This window comes from Panthera tigris, chromosome B1 (genome assembly GCF_018350195.1).
Source record: "Panthera tigris isolate Pti1 chromosome B1, P.tigris_Pti1_mat1.1, whole genome shotgun sequence".
NCBI lineage: Eukaryota > Metazoa > Chordata > Mammalia > Carnivora > Felidae > Panthera > Panthera tigris.
In genome coordinates, this window is record NC_056663.1 from 3,391,247 (window position 1) to 3,408,118 (window position 16,872).

At 40.7% G+C, this 16,872-nt stretch overlaps 1 protein-coding gene across 1 annotated transcript in view; it reads right to left on the minus strand.

The window, feature by feature from the left end:
* The window catches only part of CSMD1 (CUB and Sushi multiple domains 1), a 669,247-nt gene that overhangs the window by 546,740 nt on the left and 105,635 nt on the right, over positions 1 to 16,872 (minus strand). The window contains exon 4 of the mRNA XM_042982757.1: positions 11,574 to 11,698. Coding sequence (XP_042838691.1) covers positions 11,574 to 11,698 — 125 coding nt within the window. The remainder of the gene's footprint in view (positions 1 to 11,573; positions 11,699 to 16,872) is intronic.

Sequence of the window (16,872 nt, forward strand, 5' to 3'; positions counted from 1 at the left end):
TCTCACATGAGTCTGAGTCCCACATCAGGCTCACTGGTACCAGCTCGGAGCCCACTTCAGATCCTCTGTTCCTCTCTCTCTGCCTCTACCCCCATCATCTCTTAAAAAGAAGTAAACATTAAAAAAGTAATTTAAACTGGGTTTGCAAAAAAGAGCAGAGAAACTAATTTCACAAGAAATAATGTAAGAGAAGCGCGAGTTCATTTTCCTAAGGTTTCATATCACACAAACCAATTAAACTGTCACCCAATAAAAGATTAATCCTAATCATGACCCGTCTTGCCTTTGTTCTTTTTCTTGGCTGAGCACCCGCTCCAGATCCGGCATTATTCTGGGAGACACAGTCACAGAATCAACTGGGCAGGATTCTGACTTCCAAGGGCCATCTTACAGTGGACAAGTCAGGGGAGACCATGCAACTGAGCTGTTCCTAACTGCCCCCAGGAATATATACTCCTTGTCCATTTATATGGACGTAACAATAACAAAATTCATACCTATTCCCAATAATAGTTCTTTCTTGTAATGATTCGTTTACAGATCTATCTGTCCTACAAGGCCGTGAATTTCTTGACCTTGGGAGGGCATCCTTCCCTTATCATCAGCACCACAGCCAGTGTCTATAGTTGCTGACATATAAAAATGTGGTGAGAGTAGACAACTCTTCAGTCGTTCAATACTTACTATGAAAATAATTAGCTAAGAATTAGTCTACTATACGGTGACTAACAACACAGGGAAATCGATGTTTAAAATACTGGCATGAACTCTGAAAATGGACAAGATTTCTTAAAAAAAGACCCATAAAAGATGATCTGGTTTTCAAAATCCAGTAGGTCCTCCAATGGAGAGCTAACTGCACACAAACACACCCACCTCTATACACAACAGAATCTATTTTTAGGAACATGTTCTCAGAAAGGACCATGAGCTTCAGATGCGAAAGTTTCCTAAAGCGCCCTGTTAGCAGTATTCATGAGAAAATCTTAGAAGAAAAGTTATCATCAATACATTTCGAATTACAATGCCTTTGGGTTACAGGCTCGTTCTTTGTTAAATTTCACACTGAAAAGCTGCTATGAGCATAACGTCACATTGCACAATAAATATTTTTTGACTTACTTTTGAATTAATATTGCCAAAGTGCCATTCTAAGTATATCAAACTTCAGAAAAACATCAGAAGAGTGAGGGAGTGCAGTCGGGGACTAATTGCTACATTCCCACCGACAATTTGCGCCCATCCAGTCATTAGCCCCAGCTGTCACTCTGCTGGAAAGTTCACCAAATCTGACATTCCATCAACGGCCTTATGTCCCATGTGTCTGCTTTGAAGCTTGACCCTTAACTTGACTTATTCAAATTGCCTAGCAGCTCTCCGTGCAATTCATCTTACCCGTTGCTGGGGGAAATAGGACTTTTAGTGATTATATATTTTAGTGAGATAACGATTAGCAAAATATTTATAGGAAAGCAGTACATTTCTCACATTTTCATGCCTATTTAGGACAGTGTTTCACATAGAGTGAGTTATGAATCCCGTCTCTTCGGAGATCTTTTTCATCAGAAATTGTCAAATTAATTCACACAAAATTTTTTTTTCTTTTTGTCATAGAAATATATCTCTATTTTTGCAATACATTTTTCTAATCCATTACTTTTAACTATTTTTTTACCCATTCTTTCAATCAAGCCATTAACATAATCAGCAGAAAAGACATATGTGGACGATTCGGGACAGGGATTTTTCTCTGTTTTAACCACTATATCACTTTAATAATTAGAACAATTTCTAGCATTTGATAATTCCCCCCCCTCCCGAATACTTGCTGTAGTTTTTAAACAAGTGTAATGACCTTAAATAATACGATCTAGTTATAATTATTTAATTATAATCCTCTCCTTTGGAAACTGTTAAAAACTTTAGTCAGGACCTCAGTCTTTGCTCTTCTAACTCTTCCCCCTCCTGATCATCAGCTTCTTCACCAAGCGATGATACCACCATCTTCACACCAATGAGGCGTCACTGGGTGCTGCTTTCTGTATCAACATTCTTCTACAAATCCCAGATAACCCCAGATTTTCTACCGGCGACCACTCGAAGCTCAACCATTTACGTGCAGAATCTTCACAGAATAATACTAATGTGTTCTGAGCTGCTGTGATTTCTGGCTCTTATTATCCAGACGCTTGTGGTGTTTGCCGTGCGGTCTGGATGTGATCTTCTGAATCTCCCGCAGGCAGAGTTCGTCACCTGGGGCATCCTTTCCGTTCTGTGGTTCTGGGGCAGGCTTATAGGAAACAGCCAGATTCCTAGATTTTAAGTTTGTTTGTTTGTTTGTTCGTTTACTTATTTTGAGAGAGAGAGAGAGCAAGCGAGCAGGGGAGGGGCAGACAGAGAGAGAGAATCTCAAACAGGCTCTGAGCTGTCAGCACAGAGCCCGACGCAGGGCCTCAACTCACAAACTGTGAGATCATGACCCGAGCCGAAACCGAGAGTCAGAGCCCCCCAGGAGCACCTAAAACCCTGAATTTTAGAGCAAAGCCTCCCCGCCAGCCGTGCCACATTCCGCGTCTTCCTCCTCGTCAGCCTCAAGCATCTGAACGCGACTTTCCTTCATATCCACTGCATCTCTAATTTCTGTTAGAAACCTAATCTTGGGGAAGAATGAGAAGAGCTAAGGAACACAGGGCAGCCCGAGGGACGAGAGAGGGACCAGGACTAAGAGCTCCACTGACATGCGTCTGACGGTTGAGCCTCATTCAGCACAGAGCCACGAGGACAGTCAGTCAGTGCGTGTCTGGACCTGGCCACCCACCCGAGGTCAGGTTCGGGAAGAACACGCGAGAGGGGCCAGCCTGCGGGGCAGGAAGGGAGAACGGGAGCCGAGGGAGCTGGCAGTGCACACAGAGCCTTCGAGAGGAACGGGTTGGCGGCACTGTGTCTGCAAAGTGCACCTGTGCTGCTTTTCCAGCGGCTTCTGTGCTATGACTGAATAGGAACTCAACCACTGCTGTGGAGATTCATAAAGCCATGCTATTATCTGACACAGAAGGCTGGAGCCCTGAAGGTCTGTCGCCTTGCCTGTCTCTTTCCACCTCGGACTCTTTGCTGGTTCCTCACCGCACCCCACGCATGGGCCGCGGACCTTCTCGGACAAGCACAAACCTGCTAGCTTAGCAAACCTGATCTAATTATGAGTAAGCAATTGCACAGTGTCCTTGGGGTGGGGGGGGAGGTCTTCCTCCAACAGCTGCTTCTGTACCAAACAGGCATTCAATTAGTCAACAAAGTATTTAATTGGCCAACGTAATTAAGTAATGACACTACAGTCATGTCAAGCAGGTTTTATAGCAACATTTAAATATATTCCCATAACGGAAATGTATACGTGCGTGTTTCTATAAATCAGAGTTGAATACCCCCTTCCTACTCCTGCTAAGTGCTCTCCCTTGTCAAGATCTTCCTGGAAATACAACATCCAATATAAAGTAATACACACTTAAATGATCAATAATGCTTAATAAGTGGTCTTTGGTAATAACCGTGACCTAACGTACAGCTAGTATTACCCGTGGCAGTATTCTAAACTTGTGAGCTCAAATTTTACTTACATGTTTTACGTTTTTAAAATTAAATAAGAATTCACAAAATGGTAGTTGAAAATGTATCAAAACGGAAAGTAGATAGGGAGAAAAAAACTGATTTTGAAAGCAAATATATGCCATTTATCTATTTAATCAATGAATATTAAGTACAAAACATATTCATTTCACATAATCTGTCTTATGTAATATGAAGTAATCATGTGTCTGTCTGTGTAAATTCAGTTCCAGGAATCTGTATTGTTCTATAGTAACTATTTAATTAATCACATTAATTGGAGAGGAATATTCTAGTTGACTACATTTAAATTAAGAGGCTACCTGGACTCACATCTGAAGAATGTTTCAAACAATTTAATAACATATTTGATAGTCTGTTTCTTGTACGTGTTTAGGAGAAAGCATTCTGATCCATCACAGCTTTCATGTTTCATCCAGATTGTCAACCAAAGTGGAAAAAAGTGTGTTGTAGAGGTTAAGAGTCACTTTTCTTAATCGCAGCTGAGTTCCAAGACTAGTTAATGCAGTGACTGGACATCGAATCTTGATTTAACTCGTTTCACACCCTCCATTTGTTCAATGAGTATACTAATCATAACTTCATCTGTGATTGCTGTAAGGATTGAAGGAGGAGAGCAAGGAAGGCACTTAGCACGTCACATACTATGTATAACAGAAATACACGAAGCACGCTTATCGTGAGCTGGGCAAGGTGTTAGGCACGGATGCTTCTGCAGAGACAGAACAACACCAAGATCCTTGTCTTCCACGGGAAATTAACACATAAACACAGGCCACCTAATCTAATGTGTGGAGGACACAGAAGCTTTCTAGAAAGGTCTGAGCAAGGGTTCGAGGTGTATCATGAAAGGACTTCCTCGGGAAGATGGTGGTCATGGAAGGATTTTGGAAGAGATGACAGTTGAACAAAGGTGAAGGTCGGACAGCCACGTGGACACCTGGGGGAAAGTGTCCCAGGTAGAAGGACAATACATGAGAGGAAGCTATGTCAGAAACGTCCGTATCATGTTCTAGGAACATGATTAGCACCAAATTAACATTAGCATTCAAGTCATTTTATGTCAACAGAATTTGAGAGTAATATAAAAATACAGTTTTATTATTTCCAATAACCTAATTAAAAAAGAGAGAAAAATGTATTTTTCACCCAAGTGGTCTTCAGCTAGGAAGTTTACAACTTTGGAATTCTAGAAGCAACAGGATAAATTTTTCCTAATTCACTGGAATTAAATTAAAAGTCAGAAGTCTGTTATGTCTCTTTAAATCTAGAGATCACAGCTACCTGGTATAACAATCAGTATACAAAATATAATCTTAAAATTGACTTAAAATTTAATCCAGTAGAATAAAGAGTCCTCGGTCAGGTAAGTGGCCTTTTGACTACTATTTACAAGGTCATTTCTGCATGGACAGAAAATATGGGTAATAAAGAATAAACTATAAAAAGTTCTTGGTAAATGACAACTTAATAAGTTGAAGGTAATTCTTAGCTAACCTAATCTAGAGTCCCAAGGTAAGAGCTTTATTCAATGACCCCTGGTGGCTCTAAATGGTTCCATGTAACCACAGTTACAAATGCAAATAATACTTCACTTTCCTTTTGTGCTCTTTCAACTCAGTGAGCAACTAAAAATATTAATTCCACAGATCAGAGTGCATTAACATTAAAGGAAGTTCTCTCTGCTAAGCCCCAGTAAATGTTGACAGAATGAAATGCCAGCTGAAACGTTTTACTTAAAAACTAAAATTATGTCTTCTTCCTTAGTTTGTTTGTTTGCTTACTTTAAAAATCTACTGCCAAAGATACTTTACATAGTTTTAAATAGTTCGTAAGATTTTACCCTGTGAAAAATCGTAATAGTTGTTTTCATATGAAGTAAGCATGAAGTGAATGAAGTAAGCATCATTTCAAACAAAATCACTTGCATAATCACCAAGCTGTGACAACCATTTGTCTACTTGGTAATAGGAGGAAAAGGTAATGTTCCCCCCATCCTCAAAGCTAATTAGCTAATGTAAGCACTGGCTAACGATACCAGTGTCCAGATGTGAAAAATCGTTTCTGACTCACTGCAATTTATCAAACACTTCCATCAGGTATTCCTTCTGTAGAGAAGGCACGATAATTACTTAAGAGTTAGAGACCCTTCATGAAGATGAGAACCTTGAGAACCAGTCCTTAATTCACCGATCTGAAATCTCATAATGCGTGCAAAGCTCAGACCAGGGGCGGTTTACTGTGTTTGATAGACGGTTGAATTTAGAATATCCTGGCCGAGATGATCCATGTAAGAGCTCCTTTAAAGCCTCAGAATGAGTCAGGAAAACCCAAACCATGATGTTCTCTTCTTACATATTATTTATTATGGTGATCGTGCAGATGGGAAAATGAATTCAGAAAACTGCTCTAGGCGTTTGGGACCCATCAACAGCTAAGTACCAACAGTCCGTTTTGGGTAGCATTTGAAATACCATTAAGTTTCATGGTAATCATTCCCCCCTACAGTTTAGATATCTCAAGCTATCTTTTTACAGAAATTGTCATAAAATCTCAACTTTATTATTATTTTTTTAAATCTCCACTTCATTTTTTTTTCAGCTCTTCTGCAATTGATGAACCTGTCAGGAGAAGCAGGTAGAGGCACTATTTAAAGGAGGGAATGCTAATAGACTAAAAGATTCAGGGTTCCTAAATACTTCCAACCTGAGAAACTTACAACACTTTTTAAATGTTTATTTATTTTGAGAGAGAGAGTGCATGCATGTGAGAGAGAGCGTGAATCGGGGGCAGGCAGACAGCAAGGGAGAGAGAATCTCAAGCAGGCTCTGCTCTGTCAGTGCAAAGCCTGACTGACTCTCATGAACCATGATGTGACCTGAGCCGAGATCAAAAGTCAGATGCTTAACTGACTGAGCCACCAGGCACCCCAAAACTTACAAATTAATGGAAGAAAGTATATTCCACAGCAAGGGATGCCACCTGGGACAGTGTATGACTCTGTGAACTCATTTCTTCCCTTCACATCTATGAGGGTGTTGACTGCATCCCACAGTTGGGAGAAAAGCTAGGCCCATGGCCGAGTGAAGTATCTAGACTTGAGATGTCCACAGTGGGCACTGGCCACATGTGACTACTGAGCAGGTGAGACGCGGCTAGTCTGAGCTGAGATGTGCTATAAGTATAAAATACACCTGAATTTCCAAGTCATAGTACAAAAAAAAAAAAAAAAAAAAGAGAAAGAGAGAGAGAGAGAGAGAAAGAAGGTAAATAATCTTCTCATAATCTTTATATTGACTATATGTTAAGATGATAATATTCGGGGCAGTTGTATTAAATAAAATGTTATTAAATTTAATTCCACCTGTTTCACGGCTGCTTTTTTACTGGCTTTCAATCTGGCTACTAGATATCTTGAAGTACATACATGGCATATATTTCTAGTAGAGAGCACGGATAGAGAATTCCTCCAAACAATGTTCTATAGGACCAACCTACAGATGCACTAATGTGTTTGGCCCACAGCTGTGTGAGCCACTGACCAGGTCATGCTACCTGGGGACCGCTTGATGTTGTGCAAGACTGTTTTTTTCCAGACTAGAAGAATGGATGTGCCTGCTGGCTTTGAACAAAGAGGCTTTCCTCTTGTTAGAGGGGTATGTGGCTAGGAGGGGAGTACAGGGTCAAGAAGGAATGCACAGGTTCCTTACTTCACCATGATGCTCACAGATAAGCCAGCCGTTTCCAGTCCAGAAACTGGGATGTTCCTCTACACACAGTCCCACCTGTTTTCATCCTTATTGCTTACAGCTACAACTCGGCATTGTATGGAAATGCCAGAGGGTGTGAGAGAAGGCTGAATGATTGCCTCCTCATTTGCCCTCTCACTCACAGAAAGCTGCAGGTGACACAGAAAAGCAACATCAAAGTGAAACGAAACGAAACAAAACAAAACAAGCAAACAAACATGTAAAAAACATGAACTTATGACACATATCTATTCAGTGACTCATTCTAACTCTCCCTCTTAAGGAAGAACACCCCCCTTGGCAGAGAACGCAATTTCCCTGAATGACTATTTCCCCTTTCTTCCATGGAAATATAAATTTTTGCTACATATTTAGCTGCCTAAACTCAAAACTACGTTTCGAAGTCTCACAGCCAGGTGAGAACACTTGGCTGGGATTTGGCCAATGGGATAGAGCAGGAAGAAAGGCAGGTGATGCTTCCCGGGGAACCTTCCTCAGGTTACAGCTGCTTTGCCTCCCTCCACTGTTTCCTCTAACCCCCTGGATCTGGCTACCTGGGATTTGGATAGCGCCTGGAACCGTGAGGGGGAGGGCCCGACCACAGGGCTCACAGGGTGAGTCTTGAGGACATTTTCATCCCCAAAACAGAGCTGCCATACCGGCCCCACACTGCCCGATTCCTGATGTCTTCGTGAGACAGAAACTCATTTCCGTCTGGGTGAAGCTCCCCTGGGGTCTGGATGTTTGTCACCTGTTCTTTATCCCCTAATTCTAAATAGCAGATCTCAGATTCTCCTCTTTACAAGATTTCAGGCCTTTCTATTTAAATTGTTTCATGGTTTGCTACTCCAAAATATACTAAAATATAGTTTTCTTTAAAACGTAAGCTTTTTGGGATGCCTGGGTAGCTCAGTCGGTTAAGCGTCCAACTTCCACTCAGGTCATGATCTCACGCTCCATGAACTCGAGCCCCGCGTCGGGCTCTGTGCTGACAGCTCGGAGCCTGGAGCCCGTTTCAGATTCTGTGTCTCCCTCTGTCCCTGCCCCTCCCCCATTCAGGCTCGGTCTCTCTCTCTCTCAAAAATAAATAAACATTAAAAAAAATTTTAAACGTTAAGCTTTAAAAATATATTATTTGTTATTGTTCCCCGGACACAATGTGTCCTAGTTAAGGTCTACAGACTTGATCTATACATCCTTCACGGAAGTGTCTTCCTAAGAATCATTTCCAGTGGAGGCTCCTGTGTGGCTCGGTTTAAACATCAGACTCTTATAATTCAGCTCGGGTCATGATCTCAAGATTCGTGGTATCGAGCCCGGCCAGCGCGGAGCCTGCTTGAAATCCTCTCTCTCCGTCTGTCCCTTCCCTGCTGGCACTCTCTTGCTCTTTCTCAACACAAATAGATAAACATTAAGAAATGCTTAAGAATACATAATATAAAATAAAAAAGAATTACTCCCAGCGACGATAGCTCATTACTTCAGAAAGTTAAACGTAATTGGACAAGAACTACAGAATCACTCCCTGAAAACGAAGGGCTGTCTGGTTTAAGCCAACTGCCGGAATCGCCAACTGGGAGGGAAGAGCGAGAGAGCTGATCACCCTTTGCTTCTGGGTAGGAGAGAGGCGGGCATCAGAGGGGGAGGGGTCTCTCGCAAAGAACAAGTCAGGGGAACTACGTGCCAAACAGAGGTCCTGTGCAAGAGCCCTTCCCTGGTAAAACAGCATTCGGTGAGGCACGAGAATCTGTGGGAACGGGGAGCTGGAAGGCTCCCCGTCCAATGACCTCAAAGTGTGAGCGCTCAGAGGTGGAAGATGGGGAAGGTACCTGACCCACAGCCTGGATGACAGATGAGCACCTCAGAGGCTGTGATACAAGTCAGGTTACAAGTGGGTGTCGGGAGCCTGAGAGAGTGTTTTGAGCTTAAGATGAGATTCAGGCCCCCCCCCCAAAAAAAGTTATGGATTTAATGAGTCAGATAATGTCCTACACACATATTTCCTTAATTTACTCTAAAATATCAATTTAAAATGGATGCATCTTTCCTAGTTTTGCCTAGTTTGGGGTTTAAAATAATGACATATATTTCTGGTACAAAAGAACAAGAAAAACATGAAAGAATAAACGCATTTTTCCCCCCAAGGGAAGCTAAAATAATACCTGTGAATTAGTCCTCATTTATTACTGGGAGTGTTAGACATCACCATCACTTGCTAGGGGCAGGCTTTTGCTATAATTCCTCGGAAAGCCTGCTGCTGTCTGTTAGGTATTAGATGTACGAAGTAGTCTGTGACAAAGAGCAGGAGGGCAGAGAGTCTGCGTTTCCTTGACCAGAGATTGGGGCTTCTCCAAGAAGCGTGTCCGACTCAGAGGAAAGAACCCCCTGAAGGCGCTGGCAGCCAGTGCACACAGGCTCTCTCTCCCAGGGTGCAGCTCGATGCCCCAGCACTCTACCGTCCACAGGTTCAAGTGCCTCGAATGGCTGCAGGCAAGGGTACAGTACAGGCCATCTTGCGAAGTTGGCATTCTTAGATAAAGCTAGCAGTGTATTTGGTAACCAGTTCACGTCACAGGATGTCACTGGTGTTGCTTAAATTTAGAAAAGAAATGATGAGTCTCTTCACCTCAAAAAGGCTATAAGGAGGGATAAGATATTCTCTTGTATAAAACTTCCCTTTTTAAAAATTATCTTAATGTTTATTTAGTTGTGAGAGATAGAGAGAGACAGAGCGTGAGCAGGGGAGGGGCAGAGAGAGGGGCGGGGGACACAGAATCCGAAGCAGGCTCCAGGCTCAGAGCCGTCAGCACAGAGCCCGACACGGGGCTCAAACTGACAAACTGCGAGATCATGACATGAGCCAAAGTCAAAAGCTTAACTGACTGAGCCACCCAGGCGCCCCTAAAACTTCCCTTTTTATTCCTTGGTCAACTCTGTGCTTTTTTTCCCTTCTTTAAAATGTAGCAATTTGCATACATTAGTTTATGGCCAAAACGCAAAAATCAAAACCAAAACAAAACCTTGGTTTCTCTTTGGAGTTTATTAATTTTCCATATTAAAACAACCCAAGCAGTTTTCTGCTGATTTCGCTATGGATTGTAGAATTGTGGTAAGACTGTTCACATACTTCTTAGAAGTGACAAAATCTTGTTTTGACATCTTTGAAGATAATGATGATGTGCAGCATTATGTTCTGCTATGGCACAGATTAGCTTAAGATAGTTCATCAGTGACAGATTAACCTGGGAGCACACTACTAAAGTCCCTTTACCACTGATACCAGAACCCAAGGATTCAACCTCACTGCCACTGAGCAGAGAATATTTTTAGATTTGCAGGGGTGCGCATAAAACTTGCAAAAGGATCTAGTTATGTAACCTATTTTCATAATATGCAAACTGTGTGTATAGAGAGAGAGAGAAGTACCGGGTAACGCCGAGTACTATGCAAACTGTGTGTATAGATAGATGAGTACCTGGTCACACCAAGTAATATGCAAAGTGTGTGTGTATATATAGATGAGTACTGGGTAACACTGAGTAATACGCAAACTGTGTGTATATATATGCAGACGAGTACCGGGTAACAGCAAATAATATGCAAACTGTGTGTATACACAGAGGAGTACCAGGAAACACCGAGTAATATGCAAAGTGTGTGTATATATATGTAGACGAGTACTGGGTAACACCAAGTAATACACAAAACGTGTGTATATATAGATGAGTACTGGGTAACACTGAGCAATATGTAAACTGTGTATATATATGTAGATGAGTACCAGGTAACACCGAGTAATGTGCAAACTGTGTGTGTCTCTGTGTGTTTGTGTGTCTGTGTGTCTGTATCCATCTATATGCCTATCTATCTACATATATATATGGGGGGGGTGGGAGAGACAGAGAGAGAGGGAGGGAGGGAGAGGAGTAGCAGGTAACACTGACTAAGTGCGTGTGTGTGCGTTGTGTGAGTGATCAGATTTGTTTCTGTTGTTCCGGAAATTTAAAAACTGCTAATATCTTGCAAATGTTTGCCGCCTCGCAAATTCCAAATAAATATGATGCACTAGGAAAACGTGCATCACCGTCTGCCTTGTCCTGCTTTGTCTGTATTCAGTGGACACAACGCTGCTCGAGACTTCACTCGTGTTCACGAAACACACCAGCGTGTGGGAAGACATCCCCGTCATGTGCTCCTTACCTCGGCAAATGGGCCGATGGTCGCTCCACGCGGCCAGTGTCTCCGTGACTCTCTGACAGGTTATACTCTTGGATCCCTGGAGCACATAATTATCCTCACAGGAGAACTGGACATTTGCACCAACCCTAAGCAGTTAAAAAAAAGAGAGAGAGAAAACAACCCAAATTATTCATGGAAGTCTTCTTCACAAAAATATCAGCACAGTGTTGTCAGCGTATTATGCCCTCCAAACAAGATTACACTTCAAGCAATCCCTGAGAGATCATGCTTAGACAGAACCCTGTAATTTAGCACAGGACACACAGCACAAGACCTGGGGTCAAATTTCTGTTCTGCCAACTTCACAGCTAAATAAATATATGAACCTTAATTTCTCATCTCTAAAATGAACAGAGTAACAAAGGCGACCTGACTGCATGCTGTGGTGTAGGTGAGAAAATGTGTAAGAAAGAATTGTGTACTCCAAAAACAAAGTTGGAGTCATTCTTTGTGAATAAATACCCTGAAGAAACAAGGATTGGAAAAGTCCAGGTTAAGAAAACGTCTCAGTGTACAGAAAGACCAATGCTACGTGGTGCCACTTACGAGGTTCTAAAAATACTCAAGGACAGGAACGATGTTACTCAGGGCTTGGGCGAGAGGAATGGGCTGCTATTAATCAACCGGCATCAAGGTTTATTTAATTAAGTAAGATGAATATACAACATTGATCATATAGTCGACAGTAATGTGTACTTATAACTGGCTAAGAGGACGGACCTCATGATGAGTGTTTTTATTACAATAAAATAAAATAATAAAAATAAAACAAAACAAAACAAAATAAAATAACATAAAACAAAACAAAAAATAAAACAAAATAAAACGAAAATTGTCCCAATGAAAGGGAGGGAGAGAAAAATGTCTCAGTAAAGAATCTATGTTACTATCACAAACATTAATTATATTCAGAAAGCCAGTGATATGATATTTCAGAAATACACCTTACAGGAGAAAGAAAACCACTTGTTTTAGAAAAAAGCAATCCATCCAGCCTAAAGTTGGACAACAAATTGTTTGGGCTTCAGAGCTGCATCTGAAAACAGGAAGTTCTAAGGTCCTAAGCGTAACAAAATGTTGCACAGCAACCATTCAACAGGTGCATAACAAAACGTGCCAGGCACACACGGAGTCTGAACACACCAATGGATTCTGTCCTCTAAGCCTGCTGTCTGGAAGGGAGCTGAGCATAGTATCGTTTTAGAATCCCACACGCCTCCTGCTTCAAGAGGAGTGTCTACGTATGTTTTCCACTTGACAGACTCTGAGCTTGATGCTGACAAAAATGGGAATGCAAGGGGGTCCCTGGGGAAAAAAGATGAAAGTCTCCCATGTGCACGGATACCGTTAATAACAGATGAGAGACAGAGAAGGGAAATAAACACACATTCTGTTCCTGCTTATTGAAAACTCTCATCTACAGTCTCAGAGTGCATATTACTCAACTGGTATCACACAAGCACTTCCCACACTTCTGTAAAACACTCTGGGGATGGTCACCGATACCTGCAGAAATCATCAACTCAGGGTCAAACCAACTGAAAAATTCTGGATTTAGCAAAATTTAGCATGTTTCTTTTCTAAAGAGGATTCTCAGTATGCTACAATTTAATATGCAAAAAATGTATTTTGTTTACATAAGAGAATGTAAAGTATAAAGATCTTCAAATTTATATATTTCCAGGGAGCCCCTTTTCACCAGTATCCATGGCAACTAAAACTCCCTGGAATTAATTTTGAGAAACACTGTATCATAGGTACATAACTTGTATTACTTTTGAAAGTAAAAAGTGTACAAACCAAAATATACACATAATTCTAATTTTCATGGTCAATCGTAACAGCTATACATTTAAAACATGTATATGTAAACATGTTATTTAAAACAGCTATACATTTTGGAGCCATCCGTCCATAATTTCTGCTCATTGGTCTTTGTTTAAACCTCTGGAGCCACACTGAATAAACGAAATAAATCTAAAAATTTTGTTCTGTAAGCAACTATATTTCTCTGTTCAGTTCCATCTTCAGTTCCTTCTGTTTACATAAATCTCATTTTTCGTGTATTTTACCATTCTTTCAATACATACTAATTGAACATCTACTATGTGCCACTCCACTGTAGGTATCAAGATGCAAAAATTACTAAGAGTTAAAAGTTGAGAAGATCCCCGTCTCATGGAAGTAACAGTGTAGTTAAGGGAAGAAAATACAAATAAGAAATTAACCCAGAAGAACATAAAAGAGTATCATAAGTGCTATGGAGAAAATCAGTCAAATGTTATGATATGACTAACAACACATTAGGGGGAGTTGCGATTTGAGAGTATATCAACCTTTTTTTTTTTTTTTTTTTACAATCCTGGTAAACTAAAGTGCTAATGGCTTCTACATTATCACAGGTGTGGTCAAGCATAAAGAAAGGAAAGTGGCATTACTGCTTCCTTTGGCCACCACTGTATTTCAACTACAGCAGCCAACCGTTCATTAGTTATGGCAGACGGCATCCCACTCCATCGAAACCTGCACTGTTCACGGATGCTTTCTCAGACCTCCAATCACTGTTCCTCTAGGTAATCTTAGGAGTCTGTGTTTTGTTTGGACATCAAGAACCTTAGTTGGGGCGCCTGGGTCGCTCAGTCGGCTGGGCGTCCGACTTCGGCTCAGGTCATGATCTCACAGTCCGTGAGTTCGAGCCCCGCGTCGGGCTCCGTGCTGTCAGTTGGAAGCCTGAAGCCTGCTTCTGATTCTGTCTTCCTCTTTCTCTGCCCCTCCCCCACTCACACTCTGTCTCTCTCTAGCAAAAAATGAATAAACGTTAAAAAAAATTTAAAAAAAAAGAACCTCAGTAATATCAGTGATCTGGCACTATAACATATATTCATCATCCAAAATATGGGCAGAGTTGGTTTTTAGAAGCCATGAAAGTGTCCAACAATAGAACCAGGGTTGACTAAATTATTCCAGATGTATATGAAAAACTCCAATGTCGCACAATAAAGGTGAGCATAAACCCATAGCGATAGGGAGAAAAGCCTGATGCAAAACTGTATGGACTCCAGATAATAATAATATGTATATCAATACCCATCTATCAGGAAAAATAGGCAAAAACTAGTTTTTGAGTGGTGACATCATCATGAGTACACTTCTGTTTCTATATTCCAATAATTGCATTACCTTTGGTTTTAATAATCTATAATGTAAGCTTTAAACAATCTTTTAAAATCCTGTTAGTAAAAACCTTAGTTTGACTGCCAGCTGGAAAACAGAGCCACCGCTGGGTGAACTTAGTCCCAAGAACTGAAATGAGGTAAACTCTCTGCATATGATGGATCTGATTGAGACTGAAAAAAATAAAAGCAAACAACGATAACCCAATTTCCCACCTATTTCAACCTTTTACTTTGTTTTTATCTCACACATGAATCAGTTCAACTTAAAATCCATGCATACTTTCAATTGCTAATATATAATACACTAAGTTTTCATATGATTTATGATTTGATCATAATTACTATGTCTGCAATTATCTATGTAACATTAGGAAACCAGTTTGTTTTTCTGGACAAGACTTTTAGAAGAAAATTCTAGAAAATAACAGTTATTAATACCTTCCCATTGACAAGCAAATTTAAAACATTTTGATTAAATATGTTCTACAATTTTGGCAATTGCTAGTAGTTGCAAACTGTAAGAAATAACAGAAAACTGGTTTCGTGTGAGATCAAGATATGTTGTATATAGATAATAAATACCTAACTGGTAAAGTTTAAGTTAAATTTTATGCTACAGTTCAAGTGGCCTAATTTTGTGTTTTAAATAGAACAGGGGAAAATAAATGTTTCACATCTTCGACGACTAGCTTTTCTGCAAACCTCATCCCTTGACTTTTTGAATTCAAACGACATTCCATCTGCCACCATCTCCTTGACTTTACCTACCACAATTTGAAGAGTCTTTTGAGGTGAATGAGCTATTTCTAAATGTGGCTTAGTTTTATTTTAAGTTTATTTATTTTTGAAAGAGAGAGAACACAGGCAGTGAGGGGGGTGGGCAGAGACAGAAGGAGACAGAATCTGAAGCAGGACCCAGGCTCTGAGCTGTCCGCACAGAGCCCAATGCGGGGCTCGAACTCACGGACTGTGAGATCATGACCTGAGCCGAAGTTGTACATTTAACCGACTAAGCCACCGAGGTGCCCTAAAATATGGCTTAGTTTTAACATGAACTATTGCTAAATTTCGTTTTCCTAAATAATGGCTCTTTACAAATTTACTTAAAATTGGTGCCATAAGTATTTCTGATTTTTAAAAAATCTGAAAAAAAAAAAAACAAAACACCTGAAGTGACTTAAATATTAAACCAGAATCCAAAATAAGATATGAGTTGATTTAGCTGTGATGTCTAACTATCCATTAATTACCAGGGATATAACAGCCTGGACCATCAAGATAGAAATATCTCCAATCTTTCCTCAACCCATACTGGTGGACATCTATTGAATGTACTAAAAAAATCAACTTCTCCATTTAGAGTTTTCTAAATCAATATACAGATCAAAATGGATAGAAATAGAAAGATAGGTAGGTAGGCAGACAGATATCGGCCTCTTTGTTTACAAATACATGCAGTTCAAGCATTACACTTAAAAAGTCATAGATACTTTAGGCACCAAAAGTGGGCATTAAAACATTTTGCATCTCTAGGAAAAAAAAAAAAGATAATTATATAATACTGCTTTCACTCTTAAGCAACAGAAAACACAAAAGTTACAGCAAAAAAAATCTTCTTTAGAACTAAGTTCAAGCTAGGATTTGACATATTTGTCCTCGTAAAATGAACCGGGGTGACACTGGGAAATTTTGCTTCACAGAACTATTTGCTTACAAAGAAGCAGCACCATGGGGCATGACGATACGTAAAGTGATAAAGGAGGTGTGTGCGTGTTGGCACATGTGTCCATGACTATGCACACCTGTGAGTTTCCTCCCACATCTTACTTACACCCCAAAGTCCCGGGTATTAACATATCACAGGTGCAGTCCAGACGTAAGTCACGAAATACAATAAAAGGAGGTGTGATGGTGCGTTTTCCCTGCTCCTCACACCCAACTGTAAACGATGAAAACTAAGCAAAACAGAGCTCCAAGGCGAGGCAGTGAAGGAGAATGAGGCGAGCTGTGTTGGCTGTGCACGTGGAGGGCCCTGCTCTCCCACCAGGCCCTGGGCCAGGAAGCCAGTGGGGGGTGGTGAGAAG